The sequence below is a fragment of the Saccopteryx leptura genome, chromosome 2 (assembly GCF_036850995.1).
Source record: "Saccopteryx leptura isolate mSacLep1 chromosome 2, mSacLep1_pri_phased_curated, whole genome shotgun sequence".
NCBI classification, from domain to species: Eukaryota; Metazoa; Chordata; class Mammalia; order Chiroptera; family Emballonuridae; genus Saccopteryx; species Saccopteryx leptura.
Genome location: NC_089504.1, coordinates 333,379,283 through 333,404,791, shown reverse-complemented (window position 1 = coordinate 333,404,791; position 25,509 = coordinate 333,379,283). Strand labels below are relative to the sequence as shown.

Below are 25,509 nucleotides of genomic sequence, written 5' to 3'. Positions count from 1 at the left end.
CTCTCTAAAAATAAAATAAAAAACTAAAAAAAAGAAAGAAAAGAAGGAAGGAAGGATTGTAGGGAATTGGAGTGGAGACCCTGGAGTTCCTTCCCAGCTGCTGTCCCTGGCCAGAAAGACTTAGCCTAGGTGTGAAGTTCTTTGAGGGCAGAATGGCTGCATCTGGATATAATAAGCTTTTAATAACAAAAACTCTTGAGTAAAAATGTCAGTTTTCTCCTATTCCTGCTAATTGATGCTGTGTGTGGTTCTTGTCTTTTTCTTCATGACTGTTATATAAATACATTTGAAAAGCACAGCTGGATCCTTGTAGCCTTAGCCAGCCACCTACAAAGATGCAAAATGTCAAGAGGGATGGGAACCCCTCCCATTTTTCATACCGAACAACTGTGCAGGGAACAACCAATACGGCCCTGCTGGATCCTAACTAGTGATGACTCCTGACTGAAGCGAAGTCAGTGATGTTTGAATGGGAAATGGGAAATAATTGCAGCCATCATCACCACTGTTACCTGGGCAAGCCTAGAGCTGCTCAGACCCTCTCCTCTCCCCCTGTAAGTGGTGGTGGGATTCAGCCAGTTTGCACTGGTTCACACTGGTTCTGCAAAACCGATACCTAATTTTTTGTTGAGTTTGGCAAACCGGTTGTTAAAATGGCACTTGAAGTTAGAGTTCTCTCTAAGGTGGGCACCTGAGCAGCCGCCCAATGAGGAAACCACAAATTTACATTCCTTACTCTTTTTTTTTATTATTTATTTATTTATTTTTTTTTTTACAGAGACAGAGTGAGTCAGAGAGAGGGATAGACAGGGACAGACAGACAGGAACGGAGAGAGATGAGAAGCATCAATCATTAGTTTTTCATTGCGTGTTGCAACACCTTAGTTGTTCATTGATTGCTTTCTCATATGTGCCTTGACCGCGGGCCTTCAGCAGACCGAGTAACCCCTTGCTGGAGCCAGCAACCTTGGGTTCAAGCTGGTGGGCTTTTTCCTCAAACCAGATGAGCCCGCACTCAAGCTGGCGACCTCAGGGTCTTAAACCTGGGTCCTCTGAATCCCAGACCGACGCTCTATCCAGTGCGCCACCGCCTGGTCAGGCTCCTTACTCTTTTTTAATGTTCATCTGCACAACAGTGTATTCTAAGTGCCCGTAGTAATGCCATTCCATCCATAGGTGAAAAAAATTGTGAGGACGCCAATCAAGAAGTAATATGGAAATATCTTAAATAACAGTTTTATTGAGTTTTAATATTTTTTCATTAATATTTTAAAACTCATAATCTATTTTTATATACCTCTTTTATTGTTCTTATTTAAGTATTAAATGCATGAAATAATAAACTATCTTTTGGTATATCTTTTTTTTATACTTAAAATGGCCATTAGGGCATAGAACCAGCTGCTAAATTATTTGAATCCCACCACTGCTTTTAAGTCTGGAAGTAAAAAAAACTTCATTAAAGGAGAAAGAAAGCATTAGAATATTTATTTGTAGTTTCTCTTTGTTTAGGCATCTATCTTGTGGGCACATTTAGGTTAATGATACCTAGATATTTGCTGACATCATAATATTTTTGTATTTTAGAAGGTAGTAGGTTAGAATGGTTAAAAGCATGAGGTTTGGAGCCAGGCTGCTTGGTTTTAAATTCTGGCTCCCTTACCCTCTTGCTGTATGACCTTGGACAAGTACTTAACTTTTATGTACTTTGCTTTTTGAAAATGAGAATAATAGTAGTACCTACTTTATAAGGTTATTACGAAGACTAAGTGAAGTTTATTGAGTAACACTTTTTAAATGCTGGCATCGGCCTTGGCCAGTTTGCTCAGTGGATGGAGCATCAGCCCACATGCCGATAACCCAGGTTCAATCCCTGGTCAGAATACACATGAGAGGCGACCATCTGCTTCTCTCCCCCTCCCTCTCTCCCTTCTCTCTCTCTTCGCCTCTTGTATCCGTTGGCTCGTTTGGCCTGAGCATCCACCTCAGGCATTGAGGATAGCTCGGTTGATTTAAGCATTGGCCCAGATGAGCATTGGGGGTTTCTGGGTGGATCCCGGTTGGGGCATATGCAGGAGTCTGTCTCTGTCTCCCCTCTTCTCACTTAAAACAAATAAATTTTAAAAATTAAATAAAATGCTGACATAGTGCCTGGTATATTATAAGTGTTCAGAAAATGATTACTATTATTACTCAGGGTTTTCATACATGGAAAGGGGAGATGGCCCTAATATGGTAGAAGGACCAGTGCATTCACTCAAGTGGTGGGTTCTGGGCTCAGCTCTGTCACAAAATTGTGTGACAAACTTTCTAGGCCTTAATTTTTTTCATCTCTCAGAGGGTTCAGTAATACCTATCTCCCTCCAGGGCCTGGGGTCAGATATGCTCATGAGATGCCCTGATAAGTGTGAATCAGCATGCAACTGCTACATTTCATGGTTGCTGTTATTTTAGGAGTAGTGAGGACAGTTAATGTTGATACTGATAAAAACGGGTCTGATTTCAAATGTAAAAAGCATTAGGAATGACTTAATCTTGACAGCCAAGCACATTTATTAAGTCCTTTCTCTTTCTTTTTTTTTTTTTTTTTTTTTTTCCTGAAGCTGGAAACGGGGAGAGACAGTCAGACAGACTCCCGCATGTGCCCGACCGGGATCCACCCGGCACGCCCACCAGGGGCGACGCTCTGCCCACCAGGGGGCGATACTCTGCCCCTCCTGGGTGTTGCTCTGCAGCGACCAGAGCCACTCTAGCGCCTGGGGCAGAGGCCAAGGAGCCATCCCCAGCGCCCGGGCCATCTTTGCTCCAATGGAGCCTTGGCTGCGGGAGGGGAAGAGAGAGACAAAGAGGAAGAAGGGGGCGGGGGTGGAGAAGCAAATGGGCGCTTCTCCTATGTGCCCTGGCCGGGAATTGAACCCGGGTCCCCCGCACGCCAGGCCGACGTTCTACCGCTGAGCCAACCAGCCAGGGCCGAGTCCTTTCTCTTTCTTGAACTAGAATAACGTTTCAGGTTTTCTTCCTTTTAGGAACCTCGGAGAGCTGATAGATCGGTTTGTGGCTGATTTCAAAGCGCAGGGGCCACCGAAGCCCAACACGGATGAAGGGGGCGCTGTGCTGCCCAGCTGCGCCGACCTCTTCGTCTACTACAAGAAGTGCATGGTGCAGTGCTCTCAGCTCAGCACCGGTGAGCCTATGATTGCGCTGACCACCATCTTCCAGAAGTACCTCCGAGAATACGCCTGGAAAATCCTCTCTGGCAACCTTCCCAAGTGAGTCCTGTTCTTCCAAGTGGTGAAGTCTGATTCTAAACATACCTAAATATGGAAATCTTGAAGGAAATCCACTCTGAAGTTGTTTACTCAACTGCTAAGACTGTCAAGGAGGAAAACACCCTAATTGAGTTCCCAAGGGTCTGAGACTATTTCCTCACTAAATGGGATTCCACAGCCTATCCAGATCATTAGAGGAAATGCCCATCTGGCTGCCAGCAAAGGTCAGACCTTACCACACGGACTCCCAGGAGTCAGCCCATTACACAGGGTGGGCAAAAGTAAGTTTACAGTTTTTCATGTGGAAAATAATAAACAAGAATAAACTCTGTGTTTCATGTTCTCACAACTGTAAACCTACTTTTGATCCACCCTGTATCTGTTTTCAATTTACATGGATACAGTGATGGGTACTTGGCCAAAAACTGTGGGGTATTGGTGGTAGAAATAACTTTTAATCATCATGGGCAGCTTCATTCAGGCCCCACTGAATGAGAGTTCGTCCTGGGATGATAAGTAGATGAGAGGCATGAGTCTGCTTTCCCTTGGGCTGGTTACATCCCAGTCTCTCCTACGGTATGTGTATCTTGCTATGCTGGAGAGAGTCTAATGTTGAAAGATGTAGTGGGATTTAGGGGTAGGAGGTTGCATAGCACAGCTCCGAATTATAGTGACCTCACTGTATTCACTGGAGCATAAGAATGTGTTACATTGCTTATTACTTGAAATAAATGAATCATTCAACTAGAGTTTTAGCAATTTTGATGTAATAGAATCTGATCTAAGGTGGTGCTTCGAAATTTAGTAATTATAAATTCTATACTCAACAATTATAGAATTAATTTCTGTCATTTTCACTAAATGTATCATATATGGGAGTTTTACATTATTTGAAGGAAAGGAAATAAAATTTCCATGCTCTATAAGAGATTTAAAGTAGCAGATATGTTTAACAACAAGAATTTCTTTGTGAGAAAAATTATTTTTAAATGTTTAGTAACTTTTATCCTGCTTATCAAAATAACAGCAGTTTGTTAGAAGACACGGAAGAGCACAGACTGAAAATAAAAATCACCTATAATCTCACTACCCATAGAAAACAGGTTTAACATTTTGGTATATATTTTTCCATTCTTTATTTATACATGATGTGTGTGATTGTGTCTTTTGGTTGTTTAAGAGAACTGCCTGACCAGGTGGTGACGCAGTAGATAGAGCATGGGACTGGGATGCAGAGGACCCAGGTTCAAAACCCCAAGGTCGCCAGCTTGAGCACGGGCTCATCCGACTGAAGCATGGGCTCACTAGCTCGAGTGCAGGATTGCTGGCTTGATCATAGGATCATAAGCATGACCCCATGGTCACTGGCTTGACCCCAAAGGTTACTGGCTTGAAGCTCAAGGTCGCTGGCTTGAGCCTAAGGTCGCTTGCTTAAGCAAGAGGTCACTTGCTGTGCTGTAGCTGCCCAGCCAATGCACATGTGAGAAAGCAATCAATGAACAACTAAGGAGCTGCAATGAAGGATTGATGCCTCTCTTGTCCTGTCTGTCCATCTCTCTGTCTCTGTCACAAAAAAAAAAAAATGGGGAGCAAGAACTGGGACTCTACTGTTTATAGTTTATACCCTGCTGCTTTCAGTTATCTTTCTGGGACTTCCACATGTTAGCCAGTGTCACAGCAGGTCACAAATGGGATCCTCTACTGGGATGTTGTCAGAGGTAAAGCAGCTGTGTATTCACAGAAAAGGGGGCAAGGTCAAAGGAACCAACAGAGGATTCTGAAGCATTCAAATACTAGTGTGTAATTATTGCTGCTTTAAAACTCACTTGAGAGCAAGGGCTGTGGACCAAGGTCTGCCCCACGGAAACTGGAGTCATAGAAGGCAGGTCACTGCCAGGACCACACTGACACAGAGGGAACTGGAGGACTAGTCATTACTTAGACTCCTCTCTCCTCTACCTCTCTGACTTCCTGCTGCATCTCCCATTGGCTAAACCCACAAGCAGGCCTGAGGGCCAAGGAACCTGGCTGATAAGTCTGTGGAAGTCAGTCTCCTGAGCCATAGAGAAGGGAAGAGAATGAATCTAGAAGGCCAACAGAGAATAGTCGGCACTCAGGACAGTAAATATTTATCAAAGCACTTTTTTTTTTTTTTTTTTTTCATTTTTCTGAAGCTGGAAACAGGGAGAGACAGACAGACTCCCGCATGCGCCCGACCGGGATCCACCCGGCACGCCCACCAGGGGCGGTGCTCTGCCCCCCAGGGGGCGATGCTCTGCCCATCCTGGGCGTCGCCATATTGCGACCAGAGCCACTCTAGCGCCTGAGGCAGAGGCCACAGAGCCATCCCCAGCGCCTGGGCCATCTTTGCTCCAATGGAGCCTTGGCTGCGGGAGGGGAAGAGAGAGACAGAGAGGAAAGCGCGGCGGAGGGGTGGAGAAGCAGATAGGCGCTTCTCCTGTGTGCCCTGGCCGGGAATCGAACCCGGGTCCTCCGCACGCTAGGCCGACGCTCTACCGCTGAGCCAACCGGCCAGGGCTATCAAAGCACTTTTAATGAAGCCATGGAAATCAAACATATAGAAGTCAGTTAACTTTTTTTTTTTTTTTTGTATTTTTCCAAAGTTAGAAGCGGGGAGGCAGTCAGACAGACTCTTGCATGCACCCGACCGGGATCCACCCGGCATGCCCACCAGGGGGCGATGCTCTGCCCATCTGGGGCATTGCTGCGTTGCAACCGGAGTCATTCTAGCGCCTGAGGCAGAGGCCATGGAGCTGTCCTCAATGCCCAGGCCAACTTTGCTCCAGTGGAGCCTTAGCTGTGGGAGGAGAAGAGAGAGATAGAGAGAAAGGAGAGGGGGAAGGGTGGAGAAGCAGATGGGTGCTTATCCTGTGTGCCCTGGCCAGGAATCGAACCCAGGACTTCCACATGCCAGGCTGGCCCTCTACCGCTGAGTCAACTGGCCAGGGCCCTCAGTTAACTTCTGAGAGTCTTCTCGATCATTCTCTTAATTGATCTTTTAGGTTGGGTTCACTGTTTTGGTATTTTAAGTAACACTCAGGAAAGCATCCTTAAACCAAAGTGGAACTACTGGGTCAAATCATCTGGACATTTTTTTTTACAGAGACAGAGAGTCAGAGAGAGGGATAGATAGGGACAGACAGACAGGAATGGAGAGAGATGAGAAGCATCAATCATCAGTTTTTTGTTGCGACACCTTAGTCTTAGTTGTTCATTGATTGCTTTCTCATGTGTGCCTTGACTGTGGGCCTTCAGCAGACTGAGTAACCCCTTGCTCGAGCCAGCGACCTTGGGTCCAAGCTGGTGAGCTTTGCTCAAACCAGTTGAGCCCGCGCTCAAGCTGGCGACCTCGGGATCTCGAACCTGGGTCCTTCCGCATCCCAGTCCGACGCTCTATCCTCTGCGCCACCACCTGGTCAGGCTGGACATTTTTTTTAAGCTCCTGAAATAGAACTCTGGAAAGGTTGTACAACATGATACTTCTAACCCAGAGTGGATAGGGGTGCCAGTACACTCTTGTAAGTGATGGGAATTAAAATGTTTTCTACTCTTTGATTCTCAGTAAGACTGGGCCAGTCTTTTAAAGGAGAAATTTCTCTTTTATTTTTAAGATAAATGTGATTGAACTCTATATTCTTTAAAAAAAAAAAAAATTAGGCCCTGGCTGGTTTGCTTAGTGGGTAGAGCATCAACCAGCATATGGACTTCCCAGGTTCGATCCCTGGTGAGGACACATATGAGAAGCTACTGTCTTCTTTTTCCCCCCTCCCCCTTTCCTTTCTCTCCCTTTTCCCCTTTTGCAGGCAGTGGCTCAATTGATTTGAGTGTAGCCCCAGGCACTGAGGATAGCTCAGTTCATTCAAGAGCATCAGCCCCAGACAGGATTGCCCAGTGGACCCTGATCAGGGCACATGTGGGAGTCTGTCTCTCTGTCTCCCTCCCACTTAAGAAAAAAAAAAATTAGACTGTTGAAATAGGAAGCTTTAGCCTGACTAGGCGGTGGCGCAGTGGATAGAGCGTCGGACTGGGATGCGGAAGACCCAGGTTCGAGACCCCGAGGTCGCCAGCTTGAGCATGGGCTCAGCTGGTTTGAGTAAAGCTCACCAGCTTGGACCCAAGGTCGCTGGCTTGAGCAAGGGGTTACTTGGTCTGCTGAAGGCCCACGGTCAAGGCACATATGGGAAAGCAATCAATGAACAACTAAGGTGCCGCAACAAAAAACTGATGATTGATGCTTCTCATCTCTCTCTGTTCCTGTCTGTCTGTCCCTATCTATCCCTCTCTGTAAAAAAAATAAAAAAAAAATAAAAAAAAAAGAAATAGGAAGCTTTATAGCGACATTTTGGCTTTTTGTGACCATGTGACTGGATCAGTGGGAAGGGATGAGGTGCCTTTGGGTTTCAAATGGCACTCAGGGGTTTGGGCAGGAACCATGTCTTAACATTCACTTTGGTGCCCCTTCATAAGCACAGTAACAAATTCCTGTGCAGAATTTGCTTAATTGAAAGAAGCAATTGGGGAACAAGCTCTTGTGCTGTAAGTCAGAAAATGCCAAGCTAAGCAAAGAGTCTGTTCAGCAGCCTTCTCTGTGAGTATCAGATCATTGTAGTAAATATGACTTATTTCTGGCTCACTGTTGGAATCATCTCTTCATATTTCTGATGGTGAGAGAATTTAAACAGATGATAGTCAAGGTGAGGTCAATAGGAAAGGACTCATTGTATGTGGATTTATTTGGGCCAGGTCCAGCCTTTCCTTCCCCCTTTTCTTTGTCTTAAGGTGTGCAGTTTCCAGTTCAGGAAGCAAATGAGAAGTCCCAGCCTGACTACTTCCTGTTCCTTTTCCTCAGAACCACGAGCAGCAGTGGAGGGCTGACCATCAGCAGCCTCCTTAAGGAGAAGGAGGGCTCAGAAGCAGCCAAGTTCACTCTGGAGGAGCTCTGCCTCATCTGCAGTATCCTAAGCACAGCAGAGTACTGCCTGGCCACTACCCAGCAGGTGAGCCGCTCTGGCTGCCCACTCTCCTGCTCCTTTTCCAGACCGTCTGGGCCGCTTAGCTCAGTTGGTAGGCCACATACAACCTTAAGCAGACCAGTTGGCCTCCCACAGAAGAAAACTGGCTATCGAGCCAGAAGATGGTCATTTTACAGAAGAGCCTTGTTAAAGGATCCTGGGCAAGAAAGTATGACTGGTCTCTTCCCTGGAGTTATATAAGCTACAAAAAGGATATGCCCTTTTAAAAGTAGGTCAGTAGCCCTGTCTCCTGTATGAGACAAGCAGAAACAAACTTAAGGGTACCAGGATTCAGCCTTTGGTGGTGATGAGTCACAGCCAGTTATTCCATTCTCAGAAGTATTACTAGGCTAAGCAGAATCCTTTGGGGGTTTATGAGTCTCCTGGAATTTACATAGCAGTCTCAATCTGCCTAAACAAATAACCATTGTTTGGATGTTGACGTTCAGGAACTGTGAGGCAGGAAAGGGTGATGCCTCTACTGCAGTTCCCCATTAAGAGAAGGAAGACCCAGAATAATTTTCCATTCAGCCTTAGATGTGGGATTAGAAGTTCCTTTTCACATTTAATCTGGAATTCACCTCAGGCCAAGAGAAAGAAAGTAATTGGGAAGGTTTCGCTCTTCCCCTCTTTTTGGGTTTATTATTTGCACATGTCTAGATCATAGGAAGGCAGTCATAAATTATGGCCCAGACAGGACAGCGTGGAGTACCTGTGAGCTACCGCAAGAATAGAGGAGGCCAAATAAGAAGTGTTCTCTCAAAAACTTCACTGTTGGGGGTAGGCCAGCCAGAGGTGGAGGCAGCAGCATGCTCTGCTGCTCTGCTTGGAGACCTGGTTATACTGAGTCACACAGGGAATGGTCTGGAAAGGTTTGGCCTTGGAGCCAGAGACAGCAGTCTGTTTAGCCCAGTGGTTCTCAAAGTGTGCACCTGGGTGCACTGGTGCACCCTAGAAGATTTCCAGGTGTGCCCTATGGTATTCCAAAGAAATATGTGCATGTTGGGGACCAAAAAAACCAACAAGGTTTTTGGAGTTTAGATTTTTGGGGGACAGAGGTGTGGGGAATTGGCTGTAAGCTGACAGTCTGCCCAACCCCCCACCTCACTTGCCTGATTAGTTTGCAAAAGGCTGTTAAGCTGTGGAGCTGGATTGTTTACACTACCCCCCATGTTCCCCAGAAAGACTGGAGGCAAGTTTCTTCTATCCTTTGTTTGGTATAAAGTTAACATGATATGTATGGTGGGGGTTTTCTGTACTCAACACAATTAAGAGTAAAAAGAGAGGAATTCTTCAATGTATTGATGAGGAAATGAGAGTTTGCCTTTCAAATATATGCCCAAACATTTAAGAAATCGCTAGGACACATCAGTTTTCTCATAAACACAAGAATGAGAAAATTTAACACATTCGCACCAGGACCTGCCAAATATATGAAATCTTACTAAGTATGTATCTATATATATAAAAAGATAACTTTTTTGTCGTTTCTTTATTTTTTAACCCCTCTTTTTTACGAATTCTAAAAAGCATAACAAAAAATGTAACATAAAAATGTTTTTAATGTCTGAATATATTTAATTTTGTTGTATTTATTTCATTTAATTACCATAAAAGCACACTTGGACTTTATATTTTTTTCTTTAATATTTGACTTAATATTATAACATATTTCTCAGAAATTTTTATATAGTGTGCCTACAATTATTTGTAGGATTTTAAATGTGCCTCGACTTCAAGAAGTTAGAGAACCACTGGTTTAGACCCAAGAACTCCCAAGGCAGGATGGCAGTATCTGTCCTCTCCAAAGCAGGAGTCCCTGAGTTCTCTGATGAAGAAACACTATTTATTCTGTGTGTTTTCAGAATGAGAAAGAATACACACATATAAATAATAGTATTTTAAAAGTAAAATAACTATAGTACCAAAAAAACCCTATAAAAATAATGATTCTTAATCCTATCACTCTCAAATAATCATCTTAGCGATTTGGAGGGGTTTTATAAAATTTATTTTTCATCAACATATTTTGTATGCTGTGATCTTGACTTAATTTTCATATCCTCTTCTTTTTTGTTGATGTTAGCATCATAGCATTTCTGCTGTTATGTCTTTATTACTGTCATTGTTATGGCTACATAATATTCCATTAAAACGTTCGCTACAGCCTGACCTGTGGTGGCGCAATGGATAAAGTGTAGACCTGGAACGCTGAGGCCACCAGTTCAAAACCCCGGGTTTGCCTGGTCAAGGTGCATATGGGAGTTGATGCTTCCTGCTCCTCCCCCTTCTCTCTCTTTCTGTCTCTCCTCTCTAAAATGAAGAAATAAATGAACAGAAATAAAAAACCAGCATTTGCTACAAATTATGTAACAATATCCCTGATAATTGTTATGCTGTGTCAAGTTTTTGCTTTTATAAATAATCCTGTTTTAGGCCCTGGCCGGTTGGCTCAGCGGTAGAGCGTCGGCCTGGCGCTCGGGGGACCCGGGTTCAATTGCCGGCCAGGGCACATAGGAGAAGCGCCCATTTGCTTCTCCACCCCCCTCCTCCTTCCTCTCTGTCTCTCTCTTCCCCTCCTGCAGCCAAGGCTCTATTGGAGCAAAGATGGCCCAGGCGCTGGGGATGGCTCCTTGGCCTCTGCCCCAGGCGCTAGAGTGGCTCTGGTCGTGGCAGAGCGACGCCCCGGAGGGGCAGAGCATCGCCCCATGGTGGGCGTGCCGGGTGGATCCCGGTCGGGCGCATGTGGGAGTCTGTCTGACTGTCTCTCCCCGTTTCCAGCTTCAGAAAAATACAAAAAAAAAAAAAAAAAAAAAAAGAATCCTGTTTTATAAAGAACATATAATGTTTTACATTATTTTTGTAGAACAGATTCTTAGAAGTTCTAGATGTGTTAGATCAAAGACCCTTTTAATGACTCATGAGATGTACCCAATTTTTTGTCATTTAATGAAAATTATTTTTACTGATTATAAAAGTAAATACATTCTTAGCCTCTATATTGTGATTGCTAAATACCGTTTTCCACTAAAAGGAACCAGAGATTCTTGGAGAAATAACTAATTTCAGGTTTGGGCAGGAAATGTACAAGATGAGCCTAGAACATCATGTCATACAAACAGAAAGAAAAATATCAAAGACTGTGAGTGTCATTTCAAAAGGACTCACTCAGCAGCTGAAGTATCTTTAATGTCCAAAAAAACATGTCTAGGTCCTAACCTCCAGTACCTGTAAATATGACCTTATTTGGAAATAGGATTTTTGAAGATGTACTTAAGTAAGGATCTCAAGATGAGATCTTCTTGCATGTAGGGTGAGCCCTTAAGTCCAGTGACTGGTGTCATTAGAAAGGAGAGGGGATTTACACTCGAAGACACAGGGAAAAACGATATGTGAAGATGGAGGCAGAGACTGAAGTGACGCGTCTACAAGCTAAGGGAAACCCAGAATTACCAGCAACTACGAGAAGATAGAAGAGAAGCATGGAACAGTTTCTTCCTCACAACCTCCAAAAGAAACCAATCCTACCAACACCTTGATTTCAGACTTCTGGCCTCCAGAACTGTGAGAGAATAAATGTCTGTTTTAAGGCGCCAAGTCTGTAGTAATTCATTATGGCAGCCCTAGTAAACTCATATAGGAGCCAACCTGAATAAGCCCTGCTGGTCAAAGGTGGGACATATGAACATCGGTGAGAAGATGAACTACGTAGACTGAAACCTCAAGTACAATTCAACCCATTTGATTATATTGATTTTTTTAAAATTCATTTATCACCTTTGAAGATATTAAGGAACCATGGGTATGAATTAAATACTGGTAAATAAAGGAAAAATTCTTACCCTGCCTTTCCATTTGACTTATACCTCAGGATAACCAAATAATTGACAATGGGAAGCATTTCCTTCTAGCAGAATTTTAGCTAATAAATGAAGAAAAGATAGAATATCATTCTTTTATAGTTCCTAATGGAATAATGGATCTGGGCATTGACCATTAGTGGCTGCTGGTTTACAAAAAGAGAGACAACCAAACATCATGCACTCATGAGAGAAGTACACACACTATCATGAAACAGTTTTCTACAAAGAAAACAAGAACCTGAATCTGATCATACTTCTACAGCAAGGATTGGGAACCTATGGCTCGCGAGCCAGATGTGGCTCTTTTGATGGCTGCATCTGGCTCGCAGACAAATCTTTTTTTTTTTTTTTTTTTTTTTTAATTATTTTAAAATTTTTTTTTATTTTTTTTTTACACTTTATTTATTCATCTTTTTAGAGAGAGGAGACACAGAGAGAGAAAGAGACAGAGAGAGGAAAGAGATAGAAAGAACAGAGGGAGGAGCAGGAAGCATCAACTCCCATATGTGCCTTGACCAGGCAAGCCTGGGGTTTTGAACTGGCGACCTCAGCGTTCCAAGTCGACGCTTTTACCCACTGCGCCACCACAGGTCAGGCCAGACAAATCTTTAATAAAAAAACCAATAACATTAAAAATATAAAACATTCTCATTCCATTCATTTCCTACCACTCATGTTCATGGTTGCGGGTGCTGGAGCCAATCACAGCTGTCCTCCGGGACAACACCAAATTTTATTGGATAATGCATAACGTACACAGGTCGTTGTATGGTTCTCACAGAATTACATTTTAAAATATGTGGTGTTTGTGGCTCTCTCAGCCAAAAAGGTTCCCGACCCCTGTTCTACAGTTAACCCTTGAGCAATGCGGGGGTAAGAGCACAGACACACACCCCAGCCCCACATGCAGTCAAAAATTCACATATGGCCCTGGCCGGTTGGCTCAGTGGTAGAGCGTTGGCCTGGCATGCAGGAGTCCCGGGTTCAATTCCCGGCCAGGGCACACAGGAGAAGCGCCCATCTGCTTCTCCACCCCTCCCCCTCTCCTTCCTCTCTGTCTCTCACTTCCCCTCCCACAGCCAAGGCTCCATTGGAGCAAAGTTGGCCCGGGTGCTGAGAATGGCTCTATGGCCTCTGCCTCAGGCACTAGAATGGCCCTGGTCGCAACAGGGCGATGCCCAGATGGGCAGAGCATCGCCTCCGGTGGGCATGCCAGGGGATCCCGGTTGGGCGCATGTAGGAGTCTGTCTGACTGCCTCCCCGTTTCCAACTTCAGAAAAATACAAAAAAAAAAAATCATATATAATTCCCCAAAAAAGTAAGGTAAAGAAAAACTTATTATATAAGGAAGAGGAAATCTCCATATGTATTAAAAAATATCCACATGTAAGTGGACAGTTCAAACCCATGTTGCTCAAGGGTCAACAGTACATCAAACTATAATCTATAGGAAACACAGAGGGTCAAAGGAGCATGTTAATTATTACCTTGTGGATGCAATCAACAAAATCCAACTATAGGAGGATCGACAGGGCAAACAACCCAGTTTCCTTAAAAAATTGCTGGGGTTTGAGCCAGGCGGGGGCCCCCAAAAATAATGGAGGGGGAAACCAGAGACTTAAGAATCCAAGCAATGAAGAATTGGAAAAATAAAAATTTAAAGACAATACCAATAATGTATCAATATTGGTTTACTAATTGTGACACTTTTATACTTAATATGTGCATGCGGTATTTCATTCATTCATTCATTCATTCAAGAGATCTTTCTGAAACACTTATATATGTCCCAAGAACTATAGTTGATATTAATTAACAGTGGTGAACAAAGTAGCCAAGTTTCTTTCTGTCATGGAACTTAGAACTGATGAGTGAGCCAGATAATAAATATGTAAGCCAAGATGTACCCTCAATTTTGTGTTATGTGCTAAGAAGGAAACAAATATTGCCTACAGAATTAGAGTGATCAAGAAAGCCTCTCTGATGGGTATGCAACATAATTGAATGACAAGATAACCTGGACATGTTTTCTTTGAATATATGTACCCTGATTTATTGATGTCACCCCATTAAAATTAATAAAAATTTATTTATATATTAAAAAAAAGTCTTTCTGAGGAGGTGACATTGAAGCAAAGCAGAGATCTGAGAGTTGGGAGGAGCAGGTGAGGCCTAGAGAGTGTTCCAGGGGAAGGAAGTCAGAAGTATGAAGGCCCTGGGGGGGAACAGACTTTGATATTTTCCCAGCTTTAACTGGTCAATGTAACTGAAGCCAAGCCAGCAAGGGGGAAAGCTGGATGTGGGCAAGAGAGGGAACCCAAGTCATGGTTAGAAGTTTGGGTTTTATTTTCAGTGTAACAGAACAAAGCTGCTGAAGAGTTAAGCATTGTAAGCCTGCACCATAATTTTTTTTATCAGTCTCTTTTTGGGGGGCAGTGTGTTAGGCTTGCTCTCTTGTACTTTGCCTGATTGGTACTTGAGCACAGTGCAGCACCTGTGTGTGTAGTCTATGTAAGGCTGCAGGTGCTTGCCCTCAGGGCGGCAGATTGTAGATTGTGGATTGCCTGCGCCATTGGGGGGGGGGGCATCTTTTGGTATTGTTTGCTGGAGAAGGGTGTCTCCCCCCAGGTCCCCCCCCCCCCCCCCGCCCTGTCTGCTTGTGAGTGCTGAGAGAGAGGTACAGGACGAGTGGTTTTCCCTGCCAGCTTGCTTGTCCACCATTTCAGACTCTAATAAACAGAATGGCCCACCATTTTTCCAGCTCTCCTGTTTCTTTACCATCTGCCTGAATTCAGTGGGAACCTGCATGGCCAGGACCACTGGCCTTATACTCCTAAATACACATGCAGATTGTTTCCAGTTTTTCAGTAACAAACAGCACTAGAATGTGAGCTTTATGAGAACAGGATCTTGTTTTGTTCATTGAATAATTCTCTTACTCCAGGGGTCAGGAACCTATGGCTCATGAGCCAGATGTGGCTCTTTTGATGGCTGCATCTGGCTCGCAGACAAATCTTTAATAAAAATAATAATGTTAAAAATATAAAACATTCTCATGTATTACAATCCATTCATTTCCTACCACTCATGTTCATGGTTGCGGGTGGCTGGAGCAACAGCTGTCCTCTGGGACAACAACAAATTTTTATTGGATAATGCTTAACGTACACGGGTCGTTGAATGGCTCTCACGGAATTACATTTTAAAATATGTGGCGTTCATGGCTCTCTCAGCCAAAAAGGTTCCCGACCCCAGTCTTACTCTATTGTAGAGCCTGGTACAAAATGGCCTTTCAGTAAATACTGGTTTGAATGAATGAATGTTACAAAGAATACTTTCATAACTTTGTACATTGTTCTCATTACTTCATTGAAATACTTTTCTAGATGTGAAATCGCTGGCTCAAAGGGTGTGTATATTTAATTTTTTGCTTTTTAAATAAATTGCCTTCCAAAATGATTGCAGTAATTTACGTATCCCTAAGAGCATTTTTAAATTTAAGACAAAACATTCATTATTCTTAGAGTTTGTATAATAAATAGGTCTGGGAGTACTAGATGAATCCATTCCCGGGATGTCTGGAGATATTTACAATTCCTGTTCAGTTATATTTGTCTTTGGGGCGGCTGGGAGCATGGCCAGCATTTGTCTCATGTGCTCTAGACTGCTGGAGGCACAAACTGTGCTGCTTTTCTTTGCCTTCGTAACACCTTAACACAGTGGGGGGGTGTCGGAGCACTCAATGAATACTTTAATCCTGATTTTACTGTCTCCCTCCTCCAGGGTTTCCATTGTTGGGGAGTGAGCCTACAGTTGATGGGGCAATATCTTAAAAATTAGGGTCCTTTTTAAAATTAGTGAAATGAATTGTCAGTGTGTCATAAGAGAAAGTTATGGTCCAGTGCTAAAGGGCACAAGTTCTTGAGGATGTTTGATTCCTGGTCCTACCACTCACTCTCTTGGGTAGGTCACTCAAAATAGCAATAGAGCCTGACCTGTGGTGGCACAGTGGAAAGAGCATCGATACTGTAAGGCCAGGGGCCACGGCCATCACAGCCAGGCTTGTGCAGGTTCACATTAGATTCAGATAGACGGTAATGAAACTGTGGAGCTGAAAACTGGTGGGCCATGCCTTTATTCCAGCCTCACACCATCAGGCGAGTAAATACACACAGCAAGAAAACACTTCCCTTTCCATTCAGGACTCCCAAAGCCACTGACTTTCTCCCGGTTTTTGTGGGTTTTTTTTTTTTGTGTTTTTTTTTTACAGAGACAGAGTCAGAGAGAGGGATAGACAGGGACAGACAGACAGGAACGGAGAGATGAGAAGCATCAATCATTAGTTTTTTGTTGCACGTTGTGATACCTTAGTTGTTCATTGATTGCTTTCTCATATGTGCCTTGACTGTGGGCATTCAGCAGACCGAGTAACCCCTTGCTCAAGCCAGCGACCTTGGGTCCAAGCTGGTGAGCTTTTGCTCAAACCAGATGAGCCCGCGCTCAAGCTGGTGACCTCGGGGTCTCGAACCTGGGTCCTCGGCATCCCAGTCTGACGCTCTATCCACTGTGCCACTGCCTGGTCAGGCTCTCCCGGTTTTCCTAGAATCAAAGGCCCCACTAGCCTCAATCACCTCTGGTTCCCCATCTACATGCCTTCTCTCTTCTCATCTCTGCACAAACTCTGTACAAACTGGCTTCTCCTTCAGCACCCCGCCATCTTGGCTGCTTCTCTGCAAAAACATGGTCTCCTTCCCCTTCTCCTCCTCCTTAAAACTTTTTGGTATAAAAACCCCTCCTCCATCCTGACCTGTGGTGGCGCAGTGGATAAAGCGTCAACCTGGAAATGCTGAGGTCACCGGTTTGAAACCCTGGGCTTGCCTGGTCAAGTCACATATGGGAGTTGATGCTTCCAGCTCCTTCCTCCCTCCTTCTCTCTCTCTGTTTCTCTCTCTTCCTCTCTCTCTCTCCTGTCTAAAAATGAATAAATAAAATTAAAAAAACAAAAACAAAAAAACAAACCTCCTCCAGCACACATTAGCATAACAAAGCTCCTTCCCAAGCAGGAAGGTAATTAGCCATTTTATGTGGGCAGCGGCCTTTTTTTTTTTTTTTTTTTTTAATTTTCATTAGAGTGGGCTTTTTTTTTTTTTTAATTCATTTTTAGAGAGGAGAGAGAGAGGTAGAGAGACAGAGAGAAGGGGGGAGGAGCTGGAAGCATCAACTCCGATATGTGCCTTGACCAGGCAAGCCCAGGGTTTTGAACCGGCGACCTCAGCATTTCCAGGTCGACACTTTATCCACTGTGCCACCACAGGTCAGGCAGCAGCGGCCATTTTTTAATAAAAGTAGGCAAAATCAAATAACACAACTTTTACAAACTTATTTGCCCAACAGACCCAGAATGCTGAGGTTGCTGGTTCCAGACCCCGGGCTTGCCCTGTCAAGGCACATAGGACAAGTAATCAATGAACAACTGAAGTGAAGCAGCTATGAGTTGATGCTCTCTCTCTCTCTCTAAAAATCAATAAATAAAATCTTAGTCTATGTGTTGCCAAAGCAAGCACAATAAAATAAATCTTTAAAGATAATGATAGCAATAGGATCTTTCTCATAGTATTGTGAGAATTGAGTCAATACGTGGAACATGCCTGGAATTGTGCCTGAATTGTCAAACTCAATGTTAAGTATTCTTACCATGGTACACTCATTTGGTTAATCATTAAGCATGCTGTTCTATCACTTATTTTCTAATAGCTAGAAGAAAAACTCAAAGAAAAAGTTGACGTGAGTCTGACTGAACGCATCAATCTGACTGGAGAAATGGACACCTTCAGCACGTATGTACCTTGCACACATTTGCTCTAGGCCTGCCCTTCCCAAAGCAGCATGTCTCTGGTTGTAGGCTTTAAGTCATGACAGATCCCAAGGGGTTTCTGGGGCTTTCTGTTGGATCAGGGTTATTTGTCACTGGCCACTAAGAAGAAGTGCTAGAGGTTGGTGCAATTAGAAGATTGTATCCCAGTCTGTCTCCTCAGCTACAACCACTTTTAACTTCTGGGTTTTTATTGTTTCACTATTAGAATAACAAAGAGAAAAAAAGCCTCCCTTGGCCATCCCTGAAAGGTCAGGTCCAAGGCCTCCTATCTGCCCCCCTTGAATCCACAGAGGACTGGCCCCGCCACCAGTGGTTTTGAATATAAAGCAGTGATTTTCAACCTTTTTCATCTCATGGCACACATAAACTAATTACTAAATTCTGCGGCACATAAAAAAATATATTTTGGCTTATCTGAGAAAAAATAATAGGTATAATTTTGATTCATTGACACCAGAAGGCTCTTGTTGTGTTGGCTATTGTCACTTTTTATTTGACAATCTAAGAGAAAAGAGGTCACTGTCTCTGACTAGTCAGGCCTTGCATGTTTTAAAAATTCTTGTGGCACACCGGTTGAAAATATCTGGTATAAAGTGTAAGCAGACAGATTTTAGCCGTGTGTGTGTGTGTGTGTGTGTGTGTGTGTGTGTGTGTGTTTGGATTGGCAGGGTGTCTCTCCAAGAAATTCAAACTGAAAAGCCTTCTTGAACTAGTTATTTCTCTCACTTATGCAAGGTGTTACCTTGCAGTGTTTTTGTTGTGCTCATTAAATGAGATTGGGATAGGCCAGGCTTTCTCAACCACCACTTCTTTTTTTCTTTTTTTTGTATTTTTCTGAAGTGAGAAGCAGGGAGGCAGAGACTCCTGCATACATCCGACCAGGATCCACTCGGCATGCCCACCAAGGGGTGGTGCTCTGCCCATCTGGGGTGTTGCTCCATTGCAACTGGAGCCATTCTAGCACCTGAGGTGGAGGCCATGGAGCCATCCTCAGCGCCCAGGCCAGCTTTGCTCCAACTGAGCCTTGGCTGTGGCAGGTGGTGTTCTGAATGGGGACCAACCTGAGTGAGACCAGGACATGCAGCAAGAATGAAGCCAGAGGCAAATGTTCCTCATTGTCACTAACTCCCTTCTGATCTGAAACTTGCGTTTTCTGAGTTTCTGATGAAATGATGAATCTAATTTTACACGGGGCTATGGCATTTTAAAAGTCACTCATTTCAAGTCCTGACCTAACTGGTTTGATTTGCAGCGTCATCTCCAGCAGCATTCAGCTGTTGGTTCAGGATCTGGATGCCGCCTGCGACCCTGCCCTGACCGCCATGAGCAAGGTAAGGATTTAGGAAGTGTTCCTTCATAGATGGCCAAGAGTGACCCCAGGTGGCTTCTATCAGCCCTTGCCTGGAGCTTCTTAAGGCTCTTCAGTGCTTAAAGTATCAGTTGGGAAGATAGTGGGAGACCTCTAGGAGTTTCCCAAAATATGCAGTTTATCTTAGGTCAGTTGCTTGTCCTTTGAGAGCAAGACAGGGAGCAGATGTGTTTGGTAACTCAGAAGGAGATGTTAACTTTGATTAACATCTGACACATGCCGATGGAAACCTTAAGTGGTCTTGCCGTGGACCAGCGCAGCTTGTAATTCTGGGTCTTGAGTGAGAACAGTGCGGAATTAAGAAAACAGACTCATTAAGAAAAAAGGATGGGGCCTTGGCCGGTTGGCTCAATGGTAGAGCATCGGCCTGGCGTGCGGGGGACCCGGGTTCGATTCCCGGCCAGGGCACACAGGAGAAGCGCCCATTTGCTTCTCCACCCCCCCCCCTTCCTCTCTGTCCCTCTCTTCCCCTCCCGCAGCCAAGGCTCCATTGGAGCAAAGATGGCCCGGGCGCTGGGGATGGCTCCCTGGCCTCTGCCCCAGGCACTAGAGTGGCTCTGGTCGCGGCAGAGCGATGCCCCGGAGGGGCAAAGCACCGCCCCCTGGTGGGTGTGCCGGGTGGATCCCGGATGGGCACATGTGGGAGTCTGTCTGACTGTCTCTCCCCGTTTCCAGCTTCAGAAAGAAAAAAATAAATAAAAAAATAAAAAATAAAAAAGGATGGGATCTGGAGACCTCTTCAATGCTGATGGCAATAGCCGAGTGCCCCATAGCCCCAGTTTGCTTTATTATATAGCCATATGCAAATCAAGGAAGTCCTTGATACAAAGTTACACATCTGAGGCAAAAACAGGAACTCTCCCAAGGCATAAACAGGAATCCCCCCATTATGCATAAGCCAAATCAGCCAACAGCTGAACAAAGAGTGAGAGGAAGGGCATGTAAATTGCTTCCAGCAACTTAAGCAAGCAAATGAAGTGGGTGTAAATATTCAGCATCATAGCCAATATGGAGGTGGAGAGGGGAGAACTTAGCCTTTTGCTAAGCCTTGAATCTACAAAGGCTTTTTGCCATTTATGGTCCATATCATGATCTCCCCAGAATGGGTGTTTTTGTTAGTAACTTCTGGCTCATCGTCCTTGTTTTTCCAACTCATTCTGAGCTCTGGTGTCAATGGAAGGTCATTTGATCAGGTTGTGGGCCCTAGTGTTCTGTTATCACGGAGGCCCTTAGCCCTCAAGCTCCCTCCTTTGGCACTTACTGCCTACTGCCTTGTGTTGCTATTTGGCTTTTATATACTTGTCTTCTTAAAAGAATGTAAATTCCTTAAATGCATAGACCATAGAAAACATAGAAGACTTTCATGTTTGTTGATTAATTGAGTTGGAAACAAGTGATTCTTTATTGATTTCTAAGCCAAATAACATGAAATTGCCCACTGTAGAACCTTCTAGAGCAGAAGTTGGCACACTGCAGCCTATGGGCCAAATTAGGCCCATTGCCTGTTTTTGTAAAGTTTGTGTTTTTCTTTTTTAATCACAAATAGGATTTTTATTGTCACCATTAAATGTCTAAATTTTAAACAGATTCCTGGACTGGGGACTTCTATCCATCAGTTAGTGCAACCTTAGCACCTGTCTCATCCCCGGGAGCTTTTCTAGAACTGCTATCTTCAGTGAAGCTCAGTGAGTTTTTCCAGTTCAAACTTGAGCTTCTTCAGCATTTTGACTTTTCTAATAAAGACATCATGAAGCAGATAAATAGATGGGAAAGCCCTTTCTACGTCTTTTCCAGTCCTATCTGGAATTAATTAATTTATTTATTTATTTATTTATTTATTTTCATTTTTCTGAAGCTGGAAACAGGGAGAGACAGTCAGACAGACTCCCGCATGCGCCCGACCGGGATCCACCCAGCACGCCCACCAGGGGGCGACGCTCTGCCCACCAGGGGGCGATGCTCTGCCCCTCCGGGGCGTCGCCATATTGCGACCAGAGCCACTCTAGCACCTGGGGCAGAGGCCACAGAGCCATCCCCAGCGCCCGGGCCATCTTTGCTCCAATGGAGCCTCGGCCGCGGGAGGGGAAGAGAGAGACAGAGAGGAAAGCGCGGCGGAGGGGTGGAGAAGCAAATGGGCGCTTCTCCTGTGTGCCCTGGCCGGGAATCGAACCCGGGTCCTCCGCACGCTAGGCCGAAGCTCTACCGCTGAGCCAACCGGCCAGGGCCCTGGAATTAATTTATTGAATACTTCTTTAAAGTCATTTGTCTGCATCTCTTAGGTTATAATTTTCATCATCATCTTCTGGATTTGGTAGACCTGTTGCTGCTGAGCATAAGAGGTCTTCTGAATCCATGATTGCATTTCTTTTTTTTTTTGTATTTTTCTGAAGTTGGAAACAGGGAGGCAGTCAGACAGACTCCCACATGCGCCTGATCGGGATCCACCCAGCACGCCCACCAGGGGGCGATGCTCTGCCCATCTGGGGCATCGCTCTCTTGCAACCAGAGCCATTCTAGCACCTGAGGCAGAGGTCACAGATCCATCCTCAGTGCCCAGGCCAACTTTGCTCCAATGGAGCCTTGGCTGTGGGAGGGGAAGAGGGAGACTGAGAGGAAGGAGAGGGGGAGGGGTGGAGAAGCAGATGAGCGCTTCTCCTGTGTGCCCTGGCCAGGAATCGAACCCAGGATTCCTGCACGCCAGGCCGATGCGCTACCACTGAGCCAACCAGCCAGGGCCATGATTGCATTTCTTAGTAAAACCAACACAAAATAGACAAAGCAAATAACCATTGGTAATCATAACATAACATGAGCTTCAATCATGGTCTGCCATTTTTTGATCATGGAGCACATTTTGTCTCCATGGTAAGAGCCACACCATGGAAATTAAATTAGTTAGGCAGTGTTTGCCCTGAACATTCTCGGTAACTAGCTTGAATTTTCTAAATGCAACTTTATCAGTCTACAGATCAGCTAGGCTCACTTCAAAGACATGACCCTTGAGACCATCAGATGCGATTTTGGTTCCTTGAGTTCTCATAACTAGTGCTTTTGCAATATTCCTTACATTGAACATAGCTGTGCTTTTCTATCACACCAATCTTCCTTAGAAAATCAATCAACTAACTTTCTTCTTGGCTCACTTTTGGCCGCCTTTTGTAAGGCGTTTGTTCTTGCCAACTACCATGGTGCTGCTCAGAGAGCTGAAAAGTGTCAGTAAAGTTTTATTGGAACGTAGCCATACTCATTTATCTATACATATATTATCTGTGGTTGCTTTTTGGATACAAGGGCAAAATTGAATAATTACAACTGAGACCATGTGGCTCACAAAGCCTAAAATATTTACAATCTGGCCCTTTATAGAAGATGTTTGCCAATGCCTGTTTTAGAGTCTTAAACTCCTGTTGCATTCTTACAAATTCTGGAGAAAGAACTTCGCTGGGGTATACTGGCCAGTAGTAGACAGAGCACAGTGGAAAGAACACTGGCTTTGGAGTTAGACAGACTTAATTCTCCTTATTTTTCCTTTGGGGGGTTTTGAGCAAATGAATTAACCTCTCTGGGCCCAAATTACCTTATCAGGATGTGAAATACAGGTACTTGCTTCCCTGAATTGTGAGGATGGAGCACGAAGAGAGTAGGACTGAGCAGGCGCCAGTAAAGGCTCGTTTTCCCTCTTGTTGGGAGGAGTGGCTGCATCAGAAGGTTATGTAAGCAGACATTTGGTCTGAATTTGGGTTTGTAGTAGATTGTAAATATTTAACAAAAATAGGATTAAAACCAAAACTTAGGCATCAGGGTTTTCTGAAGCTAAGTGGGGAGTCCTGAATAGCTGATGTCACAGCGTTTCTGTTCAAAAGGCTGATCCTTTGGCCAATCACATGTGGATGTGTATTTCCAGTACTCTCAGTGTTTACAGGCAGAGAACTCTGAGCAGGCTGAGTGAGGCTAACCCACATTCTTAAAGGAACGTAGCTCTGAAAATTCATTCTGTGGGCTCTGATTATCCCCTCGCTGCTGGTGAACATTCACTGCATCCCGAATATGATCTGTTCCAGCTGCCATCTCCCCTGAACTGCCACACATTTCAGATTGGAATGCAGCTGGTGAAAGAATTTTTACATTTACCAAAGGAAGATTGGATTTTTTTCTTTTTAGTAAAACAACAGTTGCAGGGGATTTAACACTCCAGGTGTTGCTTATGTGAACTGTCAACTCACTAGGTGGATTTTCCTCAAGCTCCCCACCCCACCCCACCACTCATTTCTCCCCCCAAACCCACACCAGCAAATATTAACAGAGACCATACCTCCAGAGTCTTTTGTTTATATCATAGGAAAACCACAGGCCTGGGAACACAGCAGCTGGGCGGCCATTGATCTTTGTCCTGGGGTTCTAGCAAAATGAAATCCATGTGATGAAAATGACCAGATATAAACAAGCCAAGCGGTCACAGATTGATTCAATGCACACTGTCCGTTATTTGTGCCTGTGTCCTATTTTGTGTCGTTTCTTCTAGGATTTTTTAAAACTTTAGTTCTGTGATCATGCTTATTTCTATCTCTGATCCCATCAGTTTTGCTGCCAGTTGAACCCTTCGAATCTGACTCTACCCAGCACGGTGCTGGGAGTTGCAGGGCTGGGAAGGACACAGGCCTTATCTCAAGGTTCTTAGATTCCAGAAGGCATGGGGCAAGAGATGTGTGAAATGAGAGGAATGCCCAATAACTTCAGTACCATAAAAATCAGCACCAAAATGAGTAGAGTAAGAAAAGTACAAAACTCAGCATCTAAAAGAGAAGAGAGTTTATATACACATGGGGAGATGAGAGGAACCTTCATGAGGAAGTGGCATTTGAACTAGAACTTGATGGTGAAGGTCTATTAGAGGGGTGGCGAAGTTTGGAGCAAACTTGTGGTTAGCACAGCATTCCAAACAGTGACAATATGAACAAAAGTTGGTAAAGTGAGGAAAGCTTAGAACTTTGCCAAAATTGCCATTCTCATTCATTACACATCTTTGGAATTCCACAGGGGACTGTGTGCTTGCACTTATGTAGTCCAGATTGGAAACGGTCGCCCGCAAGAAGTTTATAGTCTGGTGGGGAGAAAACTTTGAATAACTGGTGTTGTAAATAAATGTAATATCTAAATGGTGAGAAAAATGAGCGTTGGACTTGCCAAAGTGGGATGGAGCTGTCAGATGACGCTGAGTTTGACAAGATGGATTGAGTAAACAGCTGTTACGTCAATCTCCTGGAAGGAGCCCTCGTTCCCACTGAGGCACTCTGTGACCACTGCCTTGGCGTATAGGGGTTTTGTCATCTGTCCCTTCACCACCTTGTCAGTTCTGTGTGTCTACCTATACTCCAGCCTCAGAGCCATTTCCACTACCCTGAATGCATTACATTTGTATGGTTTCCATGCCTTTTCTTTTTCTGTTCTTTCTGCCTAGAATTCTTTTCCCACTATTGTCTGCCCAATGAGCACATCCTTTGAGAAATGTCTGCCCTTCCTGACCAAGTGGTAGCATAGTGGATAGAGCATCAAACTGGGACGCAGAAGACCCAGGTTTGAGACCCCGAGGTTGCCAACTTGAGTGCAGGATCATCTGGTTTGAGCAAGACTCACCAGCTTGAGCAGAACTCACCAAGTTCGCTGTCTTGAGCAAGGGGTCACTTGGTCTGCTGTAGCCCTCCGGTCAAGGCACATATGAGAAATCAATCAATGAACAACTAGGGTGCCGCAATGAAGAATTGATGCTTCTCATCTCTCTCCCTTCCTGTCTGTCTGTCCCTCTCTCTGACTCTCTGTCTCTGACATTAAAAAAAAAAAAAAGAAATGTCTGCCTCCTTCTTAAAATTTGAAGTATAAGGCACCCTTTTAAAATATATAATTCAATGTTCACAAGGCCATCCACCACCACTGTCTAATTCCAGAACATCTTGACTACACCAGAGAGAAACCCATTCCACTGGCAGTCACTCCCCTTTTCCTTGACAACCCCTAATCTACTTTCTGTCTCTTTGGATTTTCCTATTCTGGACATTTCACATAAATGGAGTCATACACTGTGTGGGTTTTGTGACTGGCTTTC

General features: G+C 44.3%; 1 protein-coding gene and 1 pseudogene across 1 annotated transcript in view; one reads left to right on the top strand and one right to left on the bottom strand.

Moving 5' to 3' along the window:
• VPS53 (VPS53 subunit of GARP complex) overlaps window positions 1-25,509 on the top strand; it is a 181,072-nt gene that overhangs the window by 118,143 nt on the left and 37,420 nt on the right. The window contains exons 14-17 of the mRNA XM_066363548.1: window positions 3,027-3,269; window positions 8,140-8,287; window positions 17,920-18,002; window positions 19,293-19,371. Coding sequence (XP_066219645.1) covers window positions 3,027-3,269; window positions 8,140-8,287; window positions 17,920-18,002; window positions 19,293-19,371 — 553 coding nt within the window. The remainder of the gene's footprint in view (window positions 1-3,026; window positions 3,270-8,139; window positions 8,288-17,919; window positions 18,003-19,292; window positions 19,372-25,509) is intronic.
• Window positions 20,988-22,596, bottom strand: LOC136393637 (small ribosomal subunit protein eS1-like; annotated as a pseudogene).